This window comes from Cotesia typhae, unplaced genomic scaffold, assembly GCF_013202065.1.
Source record: "Cotesia typhae breed Kobodo isofemale line unplaced genomic scaffold, CoteBio_Ctyphae scaffold_58, whole genome shotgun sequence".
Taxonomy (NCBI): Eukaryota; Metazoa; Arthropoda; class Insecta; order Hymenoptera; family Braconidae; genus Cotesia; species Cotesia typhae.
In genome coordinates, this window is record NW_027423778.1 from 192853 (window position 1) to 211514 (window position 18662).

Sequence of the window (18662 nt, forward strand, 5' to 3'; positions counted from 1 at the left end):
ATCTACTTTGTATATTAATTGGTTACCATCGGAGAAATTCTAGACCTTTTAAGTTATATAATTTCAGAATTCCCTTGATGAAAATTGCATTATTTTCTAAAATAGAACTGAAATCAACAATTTCCCAATTTTTTAAAATCTTTATTTTTCTGAGTTAAAAATTAAAAAAGAAACAATGAATCGACATACACTAATAAATCAATGCAGAAGATCGCATGTTGAAACATCATTCTAGGTATCTTTTTAATTCAAATACTTATTACAAAAATTTTGAATGCTTACAATCCAAAGTAAACATCTTGTAAAAGTCCAGCCTCATATCAGGTGAAGAACATTTATCGATCTATACTGTACGTTAAGTCAGCGTTCAATACTTCAACTCGTAGAGATAAGCAACGTTGCCATTTAACAACTTATTAAAATGTTAAAAGTTTTACGTATCCGTACATGTGATTACTGTAGCATGTGTAACGCCCACATGGGTACAGTTCTGAGCAAATATGCCGGCTCATTTTGCTACAAGCCTCTCTATTCTTTCAGCGATTATAATCCAAAACTTTTTGACATTATTGAAACAAAACTACCTCAAAGTACTAAAACTTCTTCAATCATTCCAATTATTTCAGATAAGATCGAATTTATAGATTCGACTCATTTTTTCGTAGAAAATTTTAAGCACATATTATATTAAAATAACAGATTAGATAATTTTGCTTTTTGAATTTTAAATTTAATAATTAACTACAATGTGTATTATATTTAGAAAAAAATTGTTGCGTCATCCTGATGCATGATAGGTAAATATTTTTCAAGTGACATTTTGATAAGCAAAATAATTATGAATATATTCAAGTATTTTAAGTTAAAAATATCCAAGCATTTACTGAACTAACTATAGTTATTCTATAAGAGTGATGAAATTTCAACATTCCATGTAGTAGACGTGTAATCTCTATAGCTCATCATGGCAGAAATTATTCTCTTGATTATTTTATACACCAGTATTATAAGTAAGTTAATTTAAAAAATTATAGATAAGATAAATTCATTCGCTTTAATATTTGCTATTTAGTATCTGCTAAAGACTGTGTACCTCGGAATTTCGGAGATGATAGTAATGTTTGTGTATGCAATGCTACATATTGTGACTCAGTAATATTACAACTACCTCATAATAGACAGTTTAGAATATACGAATCTAGTAAGAGTGGTCAACGATTACAATCAAGACTTGACTATTTCGATACAATGATGGAAAACGATATAAAACTTTATTTACAACTTGAAAAAAAATATCAAACTATTCACGGCTTTGGAGGTGCGTTTACTGATTCTGCTGGAATAAATATCAAGAGTCTCAGTAATTCAACTCAAGAAAAATTATTGCAGTCAGTATATTGTATATGACAATAAATTGGTAAACTTTCTTCAGTTCAATATATCTAAAAAACAATTTCATTTTTAGATCATATTTTGATGAAGGTGGAAGCAAATATAATTTAGGCCGCGTTCCGGTTGGAGGTACTGATTTTTCTACAAGGCCTTATACGCTCGACGACACTCCGGAAGATATTTCATTGAAAAATTTTTCATTAACAAAAGAGGATACAGATTACAAGATACCATTTATGAAGAGAGCTCTTGAAATGAATAATGAATTGAATTTTATAGCTGCTTCATGGACGGCACCCCCGTGGATGAAAACAAATAATAATTATACTGGATTTTTAGGATTTTTAAAACAACAGCACTATCAAATATATGCTGAATATTTAGTTAAATTTTTGGAACTTTATAAAATTAGAGGTCTAAAAATTTGGGCTATATCTACAGGGAATGAACCTGCAAATGCTTTTGTACCAGAATTAGTCAAATTTAATGATATGGGTTGGACTCCTAATACAGTAACACCATGGGTTATTAATAATTTAGGACCAACTATAAATAATTCGACATCGAATGAAACAATTATTTTAGCATTAGATGATCAGCGGTTTGATTTGCCTTGGTACATTCAAGCAATGTATGAGTATAGCAATGAAATTGACAAATATATTGCTGGTATTGCTACCCACTGGTACATGGATAATTATTTTTCAATTGATTTATATGATCGAACTCATTCTGCATTTCCAAACAAGTTTCTTCTTATGACAGAAGCGTGTACTGGAAGTGCATCATGGGACATTCCAAAAGTTCGATTAGGATCTTGGCAACGAGGTGAAAGATATATCACAAGCATCATAGATGTAAAACTTATATTTTTTAATTTTATATCTATATAACATATCAGAATGAATTCAGTAAAATCACTTCTTACTTTTCATCAAAAATAACGAAAAATTTTTCTCATAATATAAAAAAGACATTTAACAGAGGCTATAGTCTATATTTAAAAATGCTTCATCGAACTTATCAAAATAAAATTCATCAGGTAAGGACTCACTTTTCCTATTATACTTTCTAAGATTGGAAAACTGAAAAAAAAAAAGTCCGAGAAACAGTTGACTCTGCAGGCCGTACTTAGAACTGCCCGCTATAGTTGAGCTCAAAACGCTTGAAAAAATTCGTAAAGTAATTGATATTTTCTCGTTATTAAAAGTAATAGCAATAACCCACTGTATTTTGGACAAATTATTGATCATTTGACCCGATAAGAGTAGTCGATACACATTATTTCAAAACATTTCAATTTTTACATACCTAAAAAAAAAATTAGGAAAACGATTGACCCTAAAGGTCATCCCTGCAACTTCCCTCTTATGATCCATACTTAAGCTTTCAAAATTTCACTTCTTACGTTTTTGAGCTCTTTGAACTTTAGAATATAATTTTTGAGTCATTTTGAGCTCTCCAAACTCAAAAATCTAATAGAAGCTTGATAAAACACTACATTTTGAATTTTCAAACCGCAATAACTTTTGAATAAATAAACCAGTTTTCACGCAGTTGGCGGCATTTGTCGCAGTTCTTTGAGCTTCACAAAGAATTTTCAAGTTCAAATTAATTGAACTAGAAATTTCAAAGTAGTTCCAATAAAACTCTTTTTTCGGTTTTCTTCCGACAACGATAACTCACGACCGAATCAATCGATTTTGATCCAGCTGGCAGCGTTCGACGTGGTTTTTTTTATGTTAAGAGCTAATTAGTTTTTAGAATTGATCAGTAGAGGCGTTTAAAAGTTATTCCAAAAAAAACCACATTTGAAAAAAATTTTTTTCGTAGTTTGTTTGAGATTTCTCAAAATCTACTGGTTTGAATCGATTCAAACTTTATTCAAATCTAAGTTTGGTCAAGCCCTTTCGAATGGCGCCAACCGCGATGGAATCGGTCAAGCCGTTCAAAAGTTATAAGAGGATCACATACACACAAATACATAAATATATACATACATGCATACATACATAAATATATACATACATGCATACATACATAAATATATACATGCATGCATACATACATACATACATACATACATACATACATACATACATACATACATACATACATACATACATACATACATACATACATACATACATACATACATACATACATACATACATACATACATACATACATACATACATACATACATACATACATACATGCAGACATAGGGACATCGTCACAAAAATGTTCAAAGAAGCTTCCTAAGACCTCAAAACGTCAAGATCTGATGAAAGCTCGATTTTCGAAAAACGAGGTAAAACCAATAACTTCCCGATTTTTGAAAATTTTCAAAAGTTTGGAAAATCCAAAAGTGCACGACTCATAATGCTCATCCAATTATGAACTATTAATAAAATAAATAATGTGAAAAAAATATATAAAACAGCTAAAATAGCCCGATAATACGCAAGCGCCTCTAGTTGGATAAATGTACACAATATACATGTGTATCTAGATACACAGTCTTCTGGATTTTGTTTTATTTTATTCATTGTACATAAACGACACTGAATTACCTAGCCATTCGCATTCGGTGACCTAAAATTCTTTCAAAGAATTAAAAAAAAATAATTCAACTCAATAAATGCATTTTGTCGCAAGTTACAGTGTTTTCAGAGTTTCATACATGACAGACAGGAAAATTTTTTGACCTATTTTGATGTTTTTCTCCGTTTCTAGTGCATTAAATCAATTTTTGAAAAGTGTCAATTTAATCTTCATTAAATTATCTTGACAATCGTAGGCAAAATATATTGATTCCATGAACTAACAAGACTATAATAATAAAAATAGTTGCCGAAATGAGGCAAAACAAATTTTTCGATCGTAAAACACTCTCTGATGCTTCGCATCATGAGTCGTGCAATACTGAGTTTTGTTTAATTTACTCACTAAATATAACCACAAATTTAATAAAAGATTGGGTTAGTTGAAAAGACTCTGAATTGTTAAGAGAAGCACTCATCTGTAATCAAATGTCTTTTTTATACCCTGTTTTTTATGTAGTACGTAAAAAATGAAAAATAACGATTTATTCTGATATAAGCTAGAATATGAAGTGGTAATTTTTTTATCAAAGTAAACCGTAGGATTTAAATCATTGGGTCACTGGATGGGTGGATTGGAATCTTGTATTAAACGAAGAAGGTGGTCCTAATTGGGCTGGAAATTTCGTCGATTCTCCAATCATTGTAAATTCCAAGAAAGATGAATTTTATAAACAACCTATGTATTATGCAATCGCACATTTCAGTAAATTTATTCCACGAGGATCTACTCGAATTGATCTTAGCCCTCACATTGACATTAGATCTGTTGCTTTTATTACACCAGATGATACTATTGTTATAGTGCTTTACAACATGTATGTACTTACAAATTCATTTTTAAAAAGATGTTCGAAATTATCAGTGACTTCTAGGTCGTTTCACGCCAGCTCAACCACTTTTATTTATACACAAATTCTTTTAATTTTACTGATATTTTATCATTTTTATCCATCTCACTAAAATTGGTTCTCAGAATTTTTGGCAACATTTTACTCAACTATTCTGAAAAATAGTAACTTTTTTCTACGTAAATTAAAAAGATTTTATGGAATTCTGAAAAACGCTTTTCCGAAAAAATAAAAAAATTTCTAATCAAAAGAGGTTTAAAAGTAGTCGATTTGGTGTCAAATACCTTATATACTTTAAAAATTTACGTATCACGTTTCTTAGGGATAATCAATCTAAAAATGTCACCATCGTTGATCCAAATAAAGGAAATATCAACTCAAAAGTTTCACAACAAACTATCCAGACAATTATTTATAGGAAATGAAGAAGAGAATAAACAATTTTCAGGTATTTTTATTCATAAAAATCTATTCTTATAATCACGATTATTGATATTTTACTTAGGATAATAAGTTTTAGCAAATTTAACTTTTCTCCCATCATCAGGTCTCAAAGCTTTTGGTATATAATCTGGACAATGATTATCCAATCTACGTATAAATGGATTAATACCATAATCATAGGGGGTACGTTTTTTATCCATAGGTCGAGTTTTAAACATATGCTTGTAAATTCTTTGCCAAAGAAACAGCTCGGGCATCCGCCTGTTGTAAAAAAAAAAAAAAAATTAAAAAAACTGCTCACAAATTTTGTTAAGTATTTTTCAATACTAATAAATACCTGTGTCTTGGTCTTGATGACATCAAGTGTTTGTATCTTTTTTCCAGCCAAATTCTTTTATCATCATCTTTTATATCTGCCACTTTTTGTTCTTCCATGCCCAAGTATGGTTTCATATTAATACCATTTTTTTCATGAGGAACGTTTATATAAAATTTAATCAAATTTTTTATAACCACATCATTGAATTCTACTAATTTATTATTTTCGATTCTTTCATATAACTTGATAGGATCAGTAATCCAACATATATTTCTTTTTGGATTTTTGTCAGCGTACGATTGATTAAAAATAATTGTATTCAACTGATAAGCACTAAATGACCAATATTGACCATTAGTTATAATCATCTGGTTAACCAATGGATAAGTAATGTCATTGAATGTTGAAAATCCTAACAATAATCAATAACAATCAGTTAATATTATTAATGAACAGTATTAGTAGTAAGAATACAACAAAAATAAAAGTTACCTAAATGACTAGCTTGGGATAAAAGCCAACCATAATTACTAAAAATTGCGTGTGTTTTGAGTGCATCTACTTCATCATTAAATTCTTTTGATCTACCCAATAAATATCCACGTTTATGGTAAGAAATATAACCAAATTCACATGAATCTCCTGGCCAGAATCCAGGTAATGAAGTAATATGACGTCGTTTAAGAGATTTTCCATATGTTCTGGGGTCAAATTTAACTTCTGGAACTTGAAACTGTGGGTTCTCACATTCAGATACAGGTATTAATTCGTTTAAGGGATAATGGTGACGGAGTTGTAATATTGGTGTTCCCAGATATTGAAATTTTCGATCAATCGGTTCATTCAGAGCTTCTTTGCAGTGATTTTTTCTTAATGATATCTTCACTTCATTAGTTGTATTAATGCCACCAAAAAACCAAGCTGCTTCTATTCTAGGGTCATGATCTATTTGAACATCTAGTAAATGAGGATAATCTTGAGCTAATACTGATAACATTAATCGGTTAACTTGCTTGGACACAACGGTTCCAATGAGGTCATCAACTTTACGTGAATCTTCGTAAGTTTTACTTTTTTGTTCCAAGGTTCGGCTAAGTAATAAATAAAAATTAATATATCATACGCTATTGGAAAAAAATCAAGATAAAAAAAAATTTACACATTTTTTAGGTCTGAGAAAAGAGTACTCATATGAATAATAATCGTGTAAAAATTGAAAGAAAACCGTACGAAATTAAAAAAAAAATCATTTTAATATCTTTTCCCAATTTTGAAATCATAATTAAGAGTGTATTTTTCTGGTTTTAACGGATTTATAAATTGAGTGAAGTCAGAATGCTGTTAATTATAAAAATAGTCAGAAATAAATTTATAGTTTCAATTTTGATTTACTTCTGAGAATAAGTGATAATTAATTGAAAAAAAAAGTTTGGCAAATCTAAAAGTGCACGACTCATAATGCTTATTCGTTCGATAAATAAAAAAAAAAATTGTTAATGTTGTGAAAAAATATTTTAGAAGTTATACTTTTTTTTGCGCGTTTGGAATTGAGTGAAATTTGTGAATTAAAAATATAGATTTCTTTTACTGACTAAGTTAACTCATAAACAGGCTAGTTGCAAGGTATCCAACGAAACGTTGTTATTTTCGAATTCGATAGAAATACCATTTAATATGAAATATATTATTTATATTAATAATCAATTCTAAAAAATGGTCAATTAAATATTTCAGTTTTTGATTAACTAAAAATTAAAATATTTGAACTAAAATATAAATATTGTAGTAACTATTATATTTAGGTATCTTTTTATTGAGTTCATAATTCTTTAATACAAACTTGATCATTTTGTCGAATCTAGTAATTCTATCCATATTTTTTAAAATTTATATTATAGACCATTTTCATAGTTTTCTAGAATTTTATTGGAAACAAAATCTAGTTTTGTACTACAATATTTGGATGTAATTCATGTAATTCATGTAATTAATATTATTTTTGAAAAAATATTAATGATGAAGATATTATCACTAGGTTAAATAATAAATAATGAACTATTTTCTAAGAAACATAAATTTTAAATAAGCATCTAAAATGTTTTATAATTATCAATTATAAACTATTGATACTTAGCATCTCCAAAATTAATTTATTCAGAAAAATCTTAAATAATGTTGAATTAAATTCATGTGATAATTGATGATTTTAAAATTATACGGTATCGCTAAATTTTTACTATAATAAAACCTTTTCGATTGTTTTCAATATTTTTCTTCGATCATTTTTGCATTTTTTTTTCTTTGAAATATTTTTTCTTATGCCAAAGAAGTGTAACTTCTGACGCGTATACATAAGTACACACACCATATTGTTTTTTTAATTCTATTTTAAATAGTACTTTTCTTTTTTTTTATTTAAATGTTACTTTTACAATTTACTATTTTTTGTATGATTGCTAACTTTTTTATATAACTTTTTAAATACAATTTCTATTTTGATTTTGTTTTTTTTTTTTATTCATATTTGCATTTCAAGTTTCGCGCAGTATTTTAAACTGATCATGCGCACTGACTGTGCGCCAGCATCAGCTGTCATGCACGTCGGTAGAACAAATTTACTGATACGGATATATATATATATATATATATATATATATATATATATATATATATATATATATACAGGGTGATTCAGAATGACCTTCACAGCGGAAAACTGTAGATAGAGGAGTCGATTCTAAGAATAAAGTTCCTTAGTCGCTTTTCGATATTTTCAATAGTTTTTGAGTTATTCAAAATGTAAATTGACCAATCACAGACAAGCTTTAGAAATTAAAAAAATAAGAAAGAATAATAAATAAGTTAAGTAACACTGCCACAGCAGACTTCAAGTTAAATGATATTTATTTAATTTGAAAAGTTCGATTTCTCACAGAAAAAAAAACAAAACATGCAATTACAACCTAGAACGTATTTGTATTTTTTTTTATCTTTTCCTTTTCACAGAAAACATTATTATATATATATTTTAAACATATATCAGAAACATCAAAAAAGATAAAATAGAAATTTTATCCAAAAACATGAGCCGAAATTTCTTCCAACTTTTGAAGACAAAAAGCTATCGAAATCTTTATTTTTTTCTTTCACGACATTTTTCATCATAAATGCGCCGTAAAAACAAGCAGAATAAAAAAAAACAAAAATTTGAAAATGTTAATTTTTCACCTGGTTATGGCCCAAAATGGGATTGACCCTACTTGTAAATAATAACCGAAAAATTTTTGAAAATATTGACCGATTAGACGTAATAGACTTTGAAAAATCGCAAAAAGAAAACTTAAAAAAAAATTTGTCATGAAATATGTCTAGATTACTGTACTGATTGATAAAAAAATTTGATTAGTCTTTTTTTTCCCAAAAAAAGTCCATTAATGGCCGCTAAGAAAATCAAAATTGAATCATTTAATCGTGAAATCGTCGGAAACAATTTCTCAAATCGAATCAGTATTATAATAATACATGTTTACAGTAAAATAGTTGATGAATGACAAATTTTTAGAACATTAAAAAATTAATTCCATTATAATGTTGATTTTTTTTTAATCCAACATAGTAATTTAACGATCACAGATGACAACTAATTTGCGAGTCATTGAATATCATTTAATTACAAATTTTTATGGAATCAGTTAAAAAAAAAAAAAATCAAAGGTTGAATCTCTACTGTGCCGAACAGATATGTCACTGATGGCTTTTTGTTTTCAATTCTGACGATTAAAGTCCAGAGCTTATATAATAGAGAGGATGTTTATAGTAAATGTTTATTTTTGTCGAATTTCAATTGAAAAATCCACTTTTAGTCTCTGAAGCTCATAAGTTATTCTCACTACAAAATAAAAAATTAATAAAACTGTTTTGTAGTATTAGAAATGTTTTGAAATATGTTTATTTAAGAGTTTTTTGTAACAATCGAACTGCATTAAGTGAATGTATTGTAATAAGCTTATTTTCAATGAAATCAGATTTTTAAAATATGCAACTCGTCAGCTACTGAATAAATTTAGTTGAAAACTATCAGTTTTTCAGATAAGTAGACTAAAAATGAAACATGCTAATAATTACAAATAATTATTTAATGTCAGGAATATTTTTCAGTAGTGTCATTCAAACCAAAATATCAATATAAACATAACAGAATTAGATACATACTTGCGGCCGGCTAATTCAAAAGCGACTCCTTGTTCAATTAATTCTTTCAGGTTTTCTGTTAAACTATTCAATTTTTCAGTCGATATTAAATTATCATAGTAAACAGGCAAGGATGACTCTTGAGGAATATACGTTCGAGTAATATATTGCGCTTGAGGTAACTCATTATAATAAACACTACCTTCGTTTATCATAAGACATTTAAATCCCCAGTAACGAGGCATATTAAGTTTCAAACATTTTTCTTCTATAGTGGGAACTTGTTTTACTTGTTCATGCCAAAGATCATGCTTTCTTCTCCACTTCGCAACAAATGAAGTATCAACAATTGGAGGATACATTGGATTTTCAACAACATCACTAATGTTTGATGTTTTAGTTTGCAAATGTCGACTGCTTATAACTTGTAGCAAACAATTAATTCGTAATTTAGAATGTACTTTTATCAATAACATTCTTGAAATATTTTCCTATAACTTGAATAATTTAATTTAACTGCTATTATTCTAATTAACTAATAGATGTGATCAAAATATTAAATATATTTAGAGACAGATAACCTTATTCATGTAGTTTACAACTTCGAGCATGTGACAACATTTTAAGCCGGGCTATAGCTATAGGGACCGAGAACTAACTGTAGAGGCAGCATATCTGTCAGAAGTGACGCGCCCTGGTGTTCAACAAAAGCACTAAATGAGCAAAAAGTACTTATGTACAATAGCTCAATACAATAGCTTGACCGCAATTAAGTTAGCGTGGAAATTCTATGGAATTTCTTCAACCAAATTTGGAAAAATTGCTCCCAAAATGCTCTATCATAATCCGTAATTGCTCCAGTAATTAAATAATTATTTGCAATCTAAATTACAAAAATTATTTTATTTATATCTCAGAGAATTTATGTTTTTTTCAATATTTTTTCAACTTAATAAATTGCTCCCGATTCGTTCTTTCGATATTGGTCAATTTTATTTGATAGTAACTTTTATTTATTCATAATTTATTGAAATTAATAATTACAATTTAAATGGCCATCTTGAGGCTATGATGACGTCACATCATTAGAGTCGCGCAGTAAGAATCCGGCGAAGGGAAGAATTGTTATTATTACTGTTTGAATAGCCATTAAATGATGACGCCATGAGTGGGAGAACGATGCGTTTGGCGCATGCGTACGAACAAATTTAAAACGCATGCGCACTTATAGTGTTTAATGTTTTCAGTATGAATGACAGCAGGGTAGTAAAAAAAAGATAAGTTAACTATTACAACTTGTAAACAATTGGTAAATATTTGTTAAATCATAATTTTTAGTTACAAAAACTTTAAATATTATGAAAAATATACTTTAATATTTAATTTATTTTTTTTTTCATTCAGGTTTTTTTATATCTGGGAGCTAGCTCTCAAGTCGGTCAAGATCCTGTAAATAAACAAATTGTCAACAACCATTTAGCTGCACAAGCTATCATTTGATCTTATTAGGTCCGGGGTAATTTAGTACCTGATTTGGATCCCCTTGGTATTATGAGAACCGATGCAGTACATATACATTACGCTTTCCGCAAAGGGGCACCTAAATTTGTTCTCCAATAATACATACTTGAGGAAACCAATATGGACTGTGTGTTTAACCTTTCATCGACAACATTCATCGTGTTATTCCCCGCCGTCTGGAAAGTGCTTACTGCGGACACATTAGTATAGAATTCATGTTCATCAACTCGTTGAAGCAGTATAACTGAATTTATCGAAAAATGGAGATTCCTGGAATTATAGAAATTACTAACGATGAAAAACGTTTAATTTTAGTTCGTCTTACACGTGCCACCGGTTTTGAAGCATTCTTGGTCCGAAAATGGTCATAATATCTGTCGTAAACCGTTAAATCAAATATTTACGCAGTTCGCAGCATTGGATGCAGCCGATTACGTAAGTCTTAAAATTATAATAATCTCTAAATTTAATTAGTAATACAAATTGAATGATGGGTTAATTAAAATCAACAAACATTTATTATTATTAGGGTTCTGAAGATGTTAAGTACCACTTGGAAACTTACATTGAACGTTTGAATCGTGTAATAAGCAAGAACATCCATCTGGTTGTCGTCATTAATCCATCTCATTTAGAAGCTGTTGATCCCGTCGTTCAAGGAAAAACGGATGCCGAGCAATTTTATTGTGGGGACGGAGAAGGTAAAAAAGTAACTTTTGATCATTTTTTTTTTTTTTTATTATTACACTGATAACAATACTAGCTAGATTGAAGACAAAAATTCCTGAACCAAAATTACTCGCAAGAAAAAAAATAAATTTTTGAGTTAAAAAAAAAAAATTAGCAAAGAGTTTTTTTTAAAACTAAAAATTTTTTGATTTTCAAGAAATTTATTGTTTTCCTGATAAAATTTTTTTTTTCTTAAGTCAAGGTAAATTTTCTACCAGTTATATCAATAATTTTATTTATTTATTAATTAAATTTTTTTTTTTTCATATTTTAAGGTTATGTCTATTTTTGTATTCAATTATATGTTTTTCTAACACATATTTTTCATTCTTTTTTAATGCATTTGTGCTAATTTATAATAATAATAATAATAATTTTTATTATTATTTTCTTTTTATGGGTGTGGATCAAATCGAAGAGCTGCTTTTTTCCAAAAGAGGTTATCTTGGATGTTACATAAGACATTTCCATGATATTTCCGAAGAGAATTTCGTTTAAATACTCGACATCTGGATTTGCTATGAATATCAAGATATTATAATAAGCAAATAGAATTTTCAATTAACAAAAACTTAATAAAATGTTTTTTTTTTATGTAAAAATGTCACCTTATAAATACCAATTGCTGTTTATGACTTTGCTAATCTTTGAACAACGACCGTCTTGATTAAATACATAAAACAATATTATCGAAAAAAATTAAAAATTAATAAAACTTGTTGACTTATTTTATCTACCTGAAAATTATTCTTGTAATTATTTTTTTTTTGAATATGATTAAAAAACTAAATAACATTAAAATTAAATTTTTTTTATATAATAAGAAATAATAATATCGATTAGCGTAAGAAATTTCAGGTAATTATATTTTGATTTTCATTATTTATATATAATTTCAAGCTTTTTATTTTATAATGTTTATTTCATATCAAAAGCTATAGTCAAATTAAGTACTCAATTTCAGGATTGATAATAAACTTTAATGCTGATCGGTCATTAAAAATTTTCTTATCTCCTTAATAGCAACCACTTTAATTAAATTATTATCGAGCTCTATACCCTAATTAAGATTAATGAAATTAACACTTGACCCGGTTTATTTATCTTAATAGTTTAAATTTGTGTTTACTTGTAACTCTTTTCATATGATAGAAACCCTGTGAAATACGACCGCATTTATGTACTTAACATTCCCATGCGTTAATACTACTGTCGTTCATTTCGATAAATGGTTTTTTAGTTTTTTAGATATTATTTATTTATTATTATTGTATGAAAATTTACAAATACCTACCAAAATAACAGCCAGTAAACAAATTGAGTTTTTCTCTTAAAATAGTCTGTGATATCGGGGAATAATTTACCTGAAATGTCACTAAATATAACATGTAATGATTTGTTCAAGGCCAATTGCTTGAAGGATAATCAAACGTTGACTTGTATAAGCAGACATAAAAAAACCTCTCATTTGAATATAATCTTCAGTAGCGTACCTAGATGAAAAAAAAATAACAATTAAAATTAAAATTAATTTATCGTAAGTTTCTAATCTTTTTTTTATTTGTAGTTGATTCATCAATGTTTAACATATTTTTTAATCTTTAGTTAATTAAATGTAAATATAATATACTTACATAATGAATGAAACTTTCATAATTTAAACTGATGATTAATCCCAAATAAAGAATAACTAAGTTAAGCTACATTAAAATTGTACATAGAACCCTGGTTAAAAATATTGATTGAAAAGGATGAAATTAGAATACTTTTGAATAATTTCAATTCTTTTTCATGTATATATAGATATACAGTTCACATAGGGTGACTGATTCCCAATACTTTTCAATCAATATTTTTAATCAGGGAACTTTACAATAAAAAAAATTAATTTTTAATTAATTAATTATATTAAGATTATTAATTAATAAAAATAAAGTTATTATTGCCAATATATTTATACATCCATATATAAATATATTTTAGCTTTGGATAAAACTTCTATTTCGAATTAAAAACTGATCTTTTATGATTAAAATTTCGAACGCAAGTAAACTATTTTATTTAATAAATGCATAATATTGCTGTGACATACAATTAATTAAAACTGATCAAGCAATTTTGAGTAAAAAATTGTGGAAGCACGTAGTGACAAAATTACCAAAGAAATATGTCATAGTTGCTCTACGAAATTCATTTTGAATTGAATCACTGAAGTCTTTCATTAAAAAAAAATGTAATGAAATATATTCCATTGCCTTAAAAAAAAAAAAAAATATATATATATTTTTCATTAAAATTGCGCAAGTAAATAAAAGAAGAGTATTATGCTATTTACAATATTATTATATCAATATTACCAACATTTCAAACTAACTTTCTCAAAAGAAACTATTAATGTTTGTTTATTTACTGTAATCAATCACTTATAGTAAAATGTTACAAAAATTTTTTTAAGTAATACTAATGTATAAATTGGAGTATTTTATTTATTATCTCTCCAAACTCCATACATACATCACGTCACGGTTATGATCGAAAAACTCGAAAAACTATTAATTAATATGAATTTTCATGAGAGCAATAATTAACATACAAAAAATTTGCGAGGGAGGGACAAAATGCAGAAGGTATAAGGAACTTATGAATTGTAAGGTTGGTGAACCTGCTGTACTAAAGATATCCTATAGAGAATCATAAAGGGGCGTTTATGATGGTTAAAAATGTTAAGCAGTGCTACCTACTAGCGACTAAGCTTATTGCTAAAAAAATAGATAAAACAGGCCGTTCTAATTGATGTAGCATTAATCTAATAGATGGCGCATACATGGGCATTTTTGCCTTAAATAATTTTTCATAGCATTACAGGGCTCATAGTGAACGTATATGTTTTACATTCATAATGCAGCTAATAAGTGCTCTATTGCTCGAGGAATATTATACTCCAATAAATGATTTTACTAATTGTGAAATAAAATATATATCATTTATTTACAGAATTTAGAAATAATTGTGCAATAAATAATTTAACAGTGGTTTAACAGTAGTGTGAAAAAAAAAATATTTATGAATAAAATTGGAGTGCAAAAAATTGCAATAATAATAATAATAACACAAATACAAATAATACAAATTATACTAGTAATAATAATAATAATAATAATGATAATAGTAACAATATGAAATAAATAAATAAATAAATAATAATAATAATAATAATAACAATAGTCAACAGGTTACCGAAATCGGTGATGAAGAAAATATTATTTATTAATATTTTTTACAAACATATAAAATAATGTAATTATGAAATTTTAAAATATCCTTTTGTGATGTTTAAAGTGTACAATTTTATGAACATTAAAGGAGATTTCAATAAAATTTCTTTAATTAGATTTTTCAAAGACCTTTCCTATTTGCAAGTAAAAAAGTGGGTGTATAAATTAAATAATTTACAACAAATAATGCTCCAATAGTTACAATCTACAATAAACACGTGTTTTCTATTAAGGTAAGAATAATTAATCTAAATTGAGCTTTTTTTATAAAGTAAAAGAAAATTACAAAAATTACTATTGACAAAAAAAGAGAAAAGTTTTTAGACTATGTAAAATAAACCACAAGGCAAGGTCGGCCCGATAATCTAGTAAAAGAAATATAAATATGGTCGATACTCTGCAAAGATTTTGAAAAAGAGTAAGAGCAGGTACATAAATCTGGTGAACCCATCTACACATAAGAACTTTAATTCGTTGTTTCATTAAAGATAAAATATAGTTGGCTTGGTACTTTTTATTAAAAGTAAAAATATTAATAACTACCGCGGTCCACCTTGCCACAGATAGCTCGAAATAATATATAATAAATTCAATATTATCAATCAGCTGCTGAGTATGTGTTACAAATAAAGGCGTATGAATATTATTCCACGAATTTATAAGCAAAAATAAAACGATGTAACTCATTGAAAATTAAATTTTACCGGTATCCAGCAGAGTACTCAATAAGACTACAAGTCGAGCAATCTCTTGACACGGATGGCACGAAATGTCATTGTGAAAATCAAATTTAATAAATACAATCCCGAGTATTTGTTATAATTAAAAGCGTGTGAATTATATCCCCCAACTGAGAAGCACAATTAGCACGAGAAACTCATTAAAAATTGAATTTTACTAATATTCAGCCGAGTGATCATTAAAATTAAAAGTTCGGCAATCTCTTGGCACGGATGGCACAGGATTTCGCATCGAAAATTTAATTTAATGAATAGAAATCAGTATTTGTTATAAATAAAGCTGTGTGTATTATATTCCGCCAACTTTTTAGGAACCAATAGCCCAGAGTGAAATTGAAAATTAAATTTTACTTATATAAAGCTGAAGGTTCAATTTAATTACAAGTCAGACAAGCTCTTGGCACGGATGGCAGAGAATTTTATATCGAATATTTTATTTAACAAATTAAATTCCGGATATTTGCTATAAATAAAGCTGTGTAAATTATTTTCCACCAATTTACAAGCACCAATAGCCCAGAGTGGAATTGAAAATTAAATTTTACTGATACACAGTCGAGTGCTCAATAGAATTACAAGTCAGACAAGCTCTTGGCACGGATGGCAGAGAATTTTATATCAAAAATTTTATTTAACAATTAAAATTCCGAATATTTGTTATAAATAAAGCTGTGTAAATTATTTTCCAACAATTTACAAGCACCAATAGCCCCAAGTGGAATTGAAAATTAAATTTGACTTATATTAAGCCAGAGGTTCAATTTAATTACAAGTCAGACACGCTTTTGGCACGGATGGCAGGGAATTTTATATCAAAAATGAAAGTTTTTAAATAAAATGTCGAGTAGTCGCTATATATATACACGGGTATGAATTATATTGCACTTATTTATAACCACAATTTGCCTAGAATAAAACATCATTTACTTTGGATGTGTTGGTTTACATGATATCTATTATTTATTAAAATTACATATTATTGATGCCTCGATTGTTTAAGAAAATAAAAATAATTATGGTGAATAATTGATCGGAATGTCGTTGGCATGGATGGCACTGAATTGTCCATATCAAATGCCGTTTTGTTAACACCTGTTCACGTATATATTCGTAATTTTGCTAGTCAATTACTTACCTGTGTCGTCTTAGCTAATTTATTGCTCCAGAATTATTCATCACAAATTTATTGAAGTTCATAACTGCCTAATCATTTTAGTATAAATTTTTTCGAAAAAATTTTTTTTTTTTGAAAATTTTTTTAAAAAATTTTTTTTTTTTTGAAAATTTAAGCACTTTTGGAACGAAAATGTGGAAAAAGCTCGAAAAAACCATTTTTTTCTCATTTTTAAAAATTATGAGCTTTTCAGAGCAAAAAACGTGATCCTTTAATTTTTCAAAAATTCGATCAAGTGAAACAAAAAAACGGCTGGCTGGATTAATTTGATTCTTTGTAGGGTTTTTGTGGACATATTGAACTGTAAAAGGCATATTTAACATTAGTGGTTTCCTCAATATTTTCGATCCAGCGCTTGATTTTCCAAAAAACCACTAAAAGCCCTTTTTTTGTTGCATTTTCAAATTCATGTGACGGAAAGAAAAACTTTTTTTTCGAAAAAACAATGGACAGTCGTTAAGGGGAATTCATTCAAGTTCTTGAAACCCACCTTTAACTTTCTGTGCGATCATTGGTTGCTGAGATATCGATAATCAAAGACAAAAAGATCCTTTTCCATTTGAAGACCGATATCTCAGCGAGGAGTGGACGTATCAGGGTGTTTAAAAAAAAAAGAAATTAAAGCTAAATGAACAAAGTATCCGATCCTTATGGTGGTTAAGCTAAAAAAATTTTTCCACGCCCGTAGACCAAAAAAAAAAACTAAAAAAATTTTGAGAATTTTTTTGTTGCTGGTTTTTCTACGATTACTCAGAAACCCATGGAGGCTACAAAATTTTGAAGTTCTAATCCAAAAACTAGACACTTGGAGCTACAATTTCCTTTTTTTATTTCCTGTACGACCATTTCTCTCAAAGTTACGGCCTGTTGAAAACTACCGAAAAATTTGGAATTTTTTTGATCCCTTAATTTTTTCCAGTAGTGTATAATTATATATAAGTATATATAAATATATATAATTATACACGATTATATATGGAATTATATATGAGGTTATATATAATCATATATAATTATATATGACTATATATGGAGTAATATACAGCCATGCAGGATTATATATAGTTCCATATACAATTATATATAAATATATATAATTAGATATAATCATACATGATTATATATGGAATTGTATGAGGTCATATATAATTATATATGATCATACATGATTATACATGGAATTGTATATGAGATCATATATAATCATATATGACTATATATGGAGCAATATACAGTCTTGCAAGATTATATATAGTCCCATATATAATTATATATGCTTATGTATAATTACCATATATAAAAATTTTTTTGGTAATCACAAAAAGTGTAAAATGATGTTCATAATTACGTTTAAATAATTCTGAAGTACAAAATTTGTTACATTTCCTATGAGATGTTTTGGTCTGCTCTGCTACTACCT

The 18662-nt window shown here is 27.6% G+C and overlaps 3 protein-coding genes and 1 long non-coding RNA gene across 8 annotated transcripts; 2 read left to right on the forward strand and 2 right to left on the reverse strand.

The window, feature by feature from the left end:
• The first annotated feature begins 916 nt into the window (after nucleotides 1-916).
• LOC141537140 (lysosomal acid glucosylceramidase-like) lies at nucleotides 917-5531 on the forward strand. 2 transcript variants are annotated; one of them, XM_074257978.1, is made up of 6 exons: nucleotides 917-1010; nucleotides 1073-1388; nucleotides 1466-2249; nucleotides 4542-4816; nucleotides 5172-5297; nucleotides 5397-5531. In XM_074257978.1, exons 1-5 carry the CDS (start codon nucleotides 965-967, stop codon nucleotides 5272-5274), a joined length of 1524 nt encoding a protein of 507 aa, XP_074114079.1. In that variant the 5' UTR covers nucleotides 917-964; the 3' UTR covers nucleotides 5275-5297; nucleotides 5397-5531. The 2 variants fall into 2 exon arrangements, with proteins under 2 accessions (XP_074114079.1, XP_074114078.1); XM_074257977.1 differs by lacking the exons at nucleotides 5172-5297; nucleotides 5397-5531 and having other exon boundaries at nucleotides 4542-5165.
• Mrps30 (mitochondrial ribosomal protein S30) lies at nucleotides 5286-10423 on the reverse strand. Its single transcript, XM_074257976.1, has 4 exons — nucleotides 9825-10423; nucleotides 6105-6703; nucleotides 5631-6024; nucleotides 5286-5554 (listed from the first exon to the last, which is right to left on the reverse strand). Exons 1-4 carry the CDS (start codon nucleotides 10277-10279, stop codon nucleotides 5347-5349), a joined length of 1656 nt encoding a protein of 551 aa, XP_074114077.1. The 5' UTR covers nucleotides 10280-10423; the 3' UTR covers nucleotides 5286-5346.
• Nucleotides 10424-11387: 964 nt separating this feature from the next.
• On the forward strand, nucleotides 11388-12572 carry LOC141537144 (2-oxoglutarate dehydrogenase-like, mitochondrial). 2 transcript variants are annotated; one of them, XM_074257985.1, is made up of 4 exons: nucleotides 11388-11528; nucleotides 11640-11759; nucleotides 11854-12025; nucleotides 12472-12572. In XM_074257985.1, the coding sequence occupies exons 1-4, from the start codon at nucleotides 11445-11447 to the stop codon at nucleotides 12549-12551; spliced, it is 456 nt and encodes a 151-aa protein (XP_074114086.1). In that variant the 5' UTR covers nucleotides 11388-11444; the 3' UTR covers nucleotides 12552-12572. The 2 variants fall into 2 exon arrangements, 1 of the variants encoding a protein (XP_074114086.1); XR_012480874.1 differs by having other exon boundaries at nucleotides 11422-11562.
• Nucleotides 12272-14542, reverse strand: LOC141537145 (uncharacterized). 3 transcript variants are annotated; one of them, XR_012480877.1, is made up of 5 exons: nucleotides 14415-14529; nucleotides 13688-14308; nucleotides 13344-13546; nucleotides 12662-12786; nucleotides 12272-12571 (listed from the first exon to the last, which is right to left on the reverse strand). It is a non-coding gene; the product is annotated as an uncharacterized LOC141537145 (long non-coding RNA). The 3 variants fall into 3 exon arrangements; XR_012480876.1 differs by having other exon boundaries at nucleotides 12272-12786; nucleotides 14415-14542; XR_012480875.1 differs by having other exon boundaries at nucleotides 12662-13546; nucleotides 14415-14457.
• Nucleotides 14543-18662: the final 4120 nt, after the last annotated feature.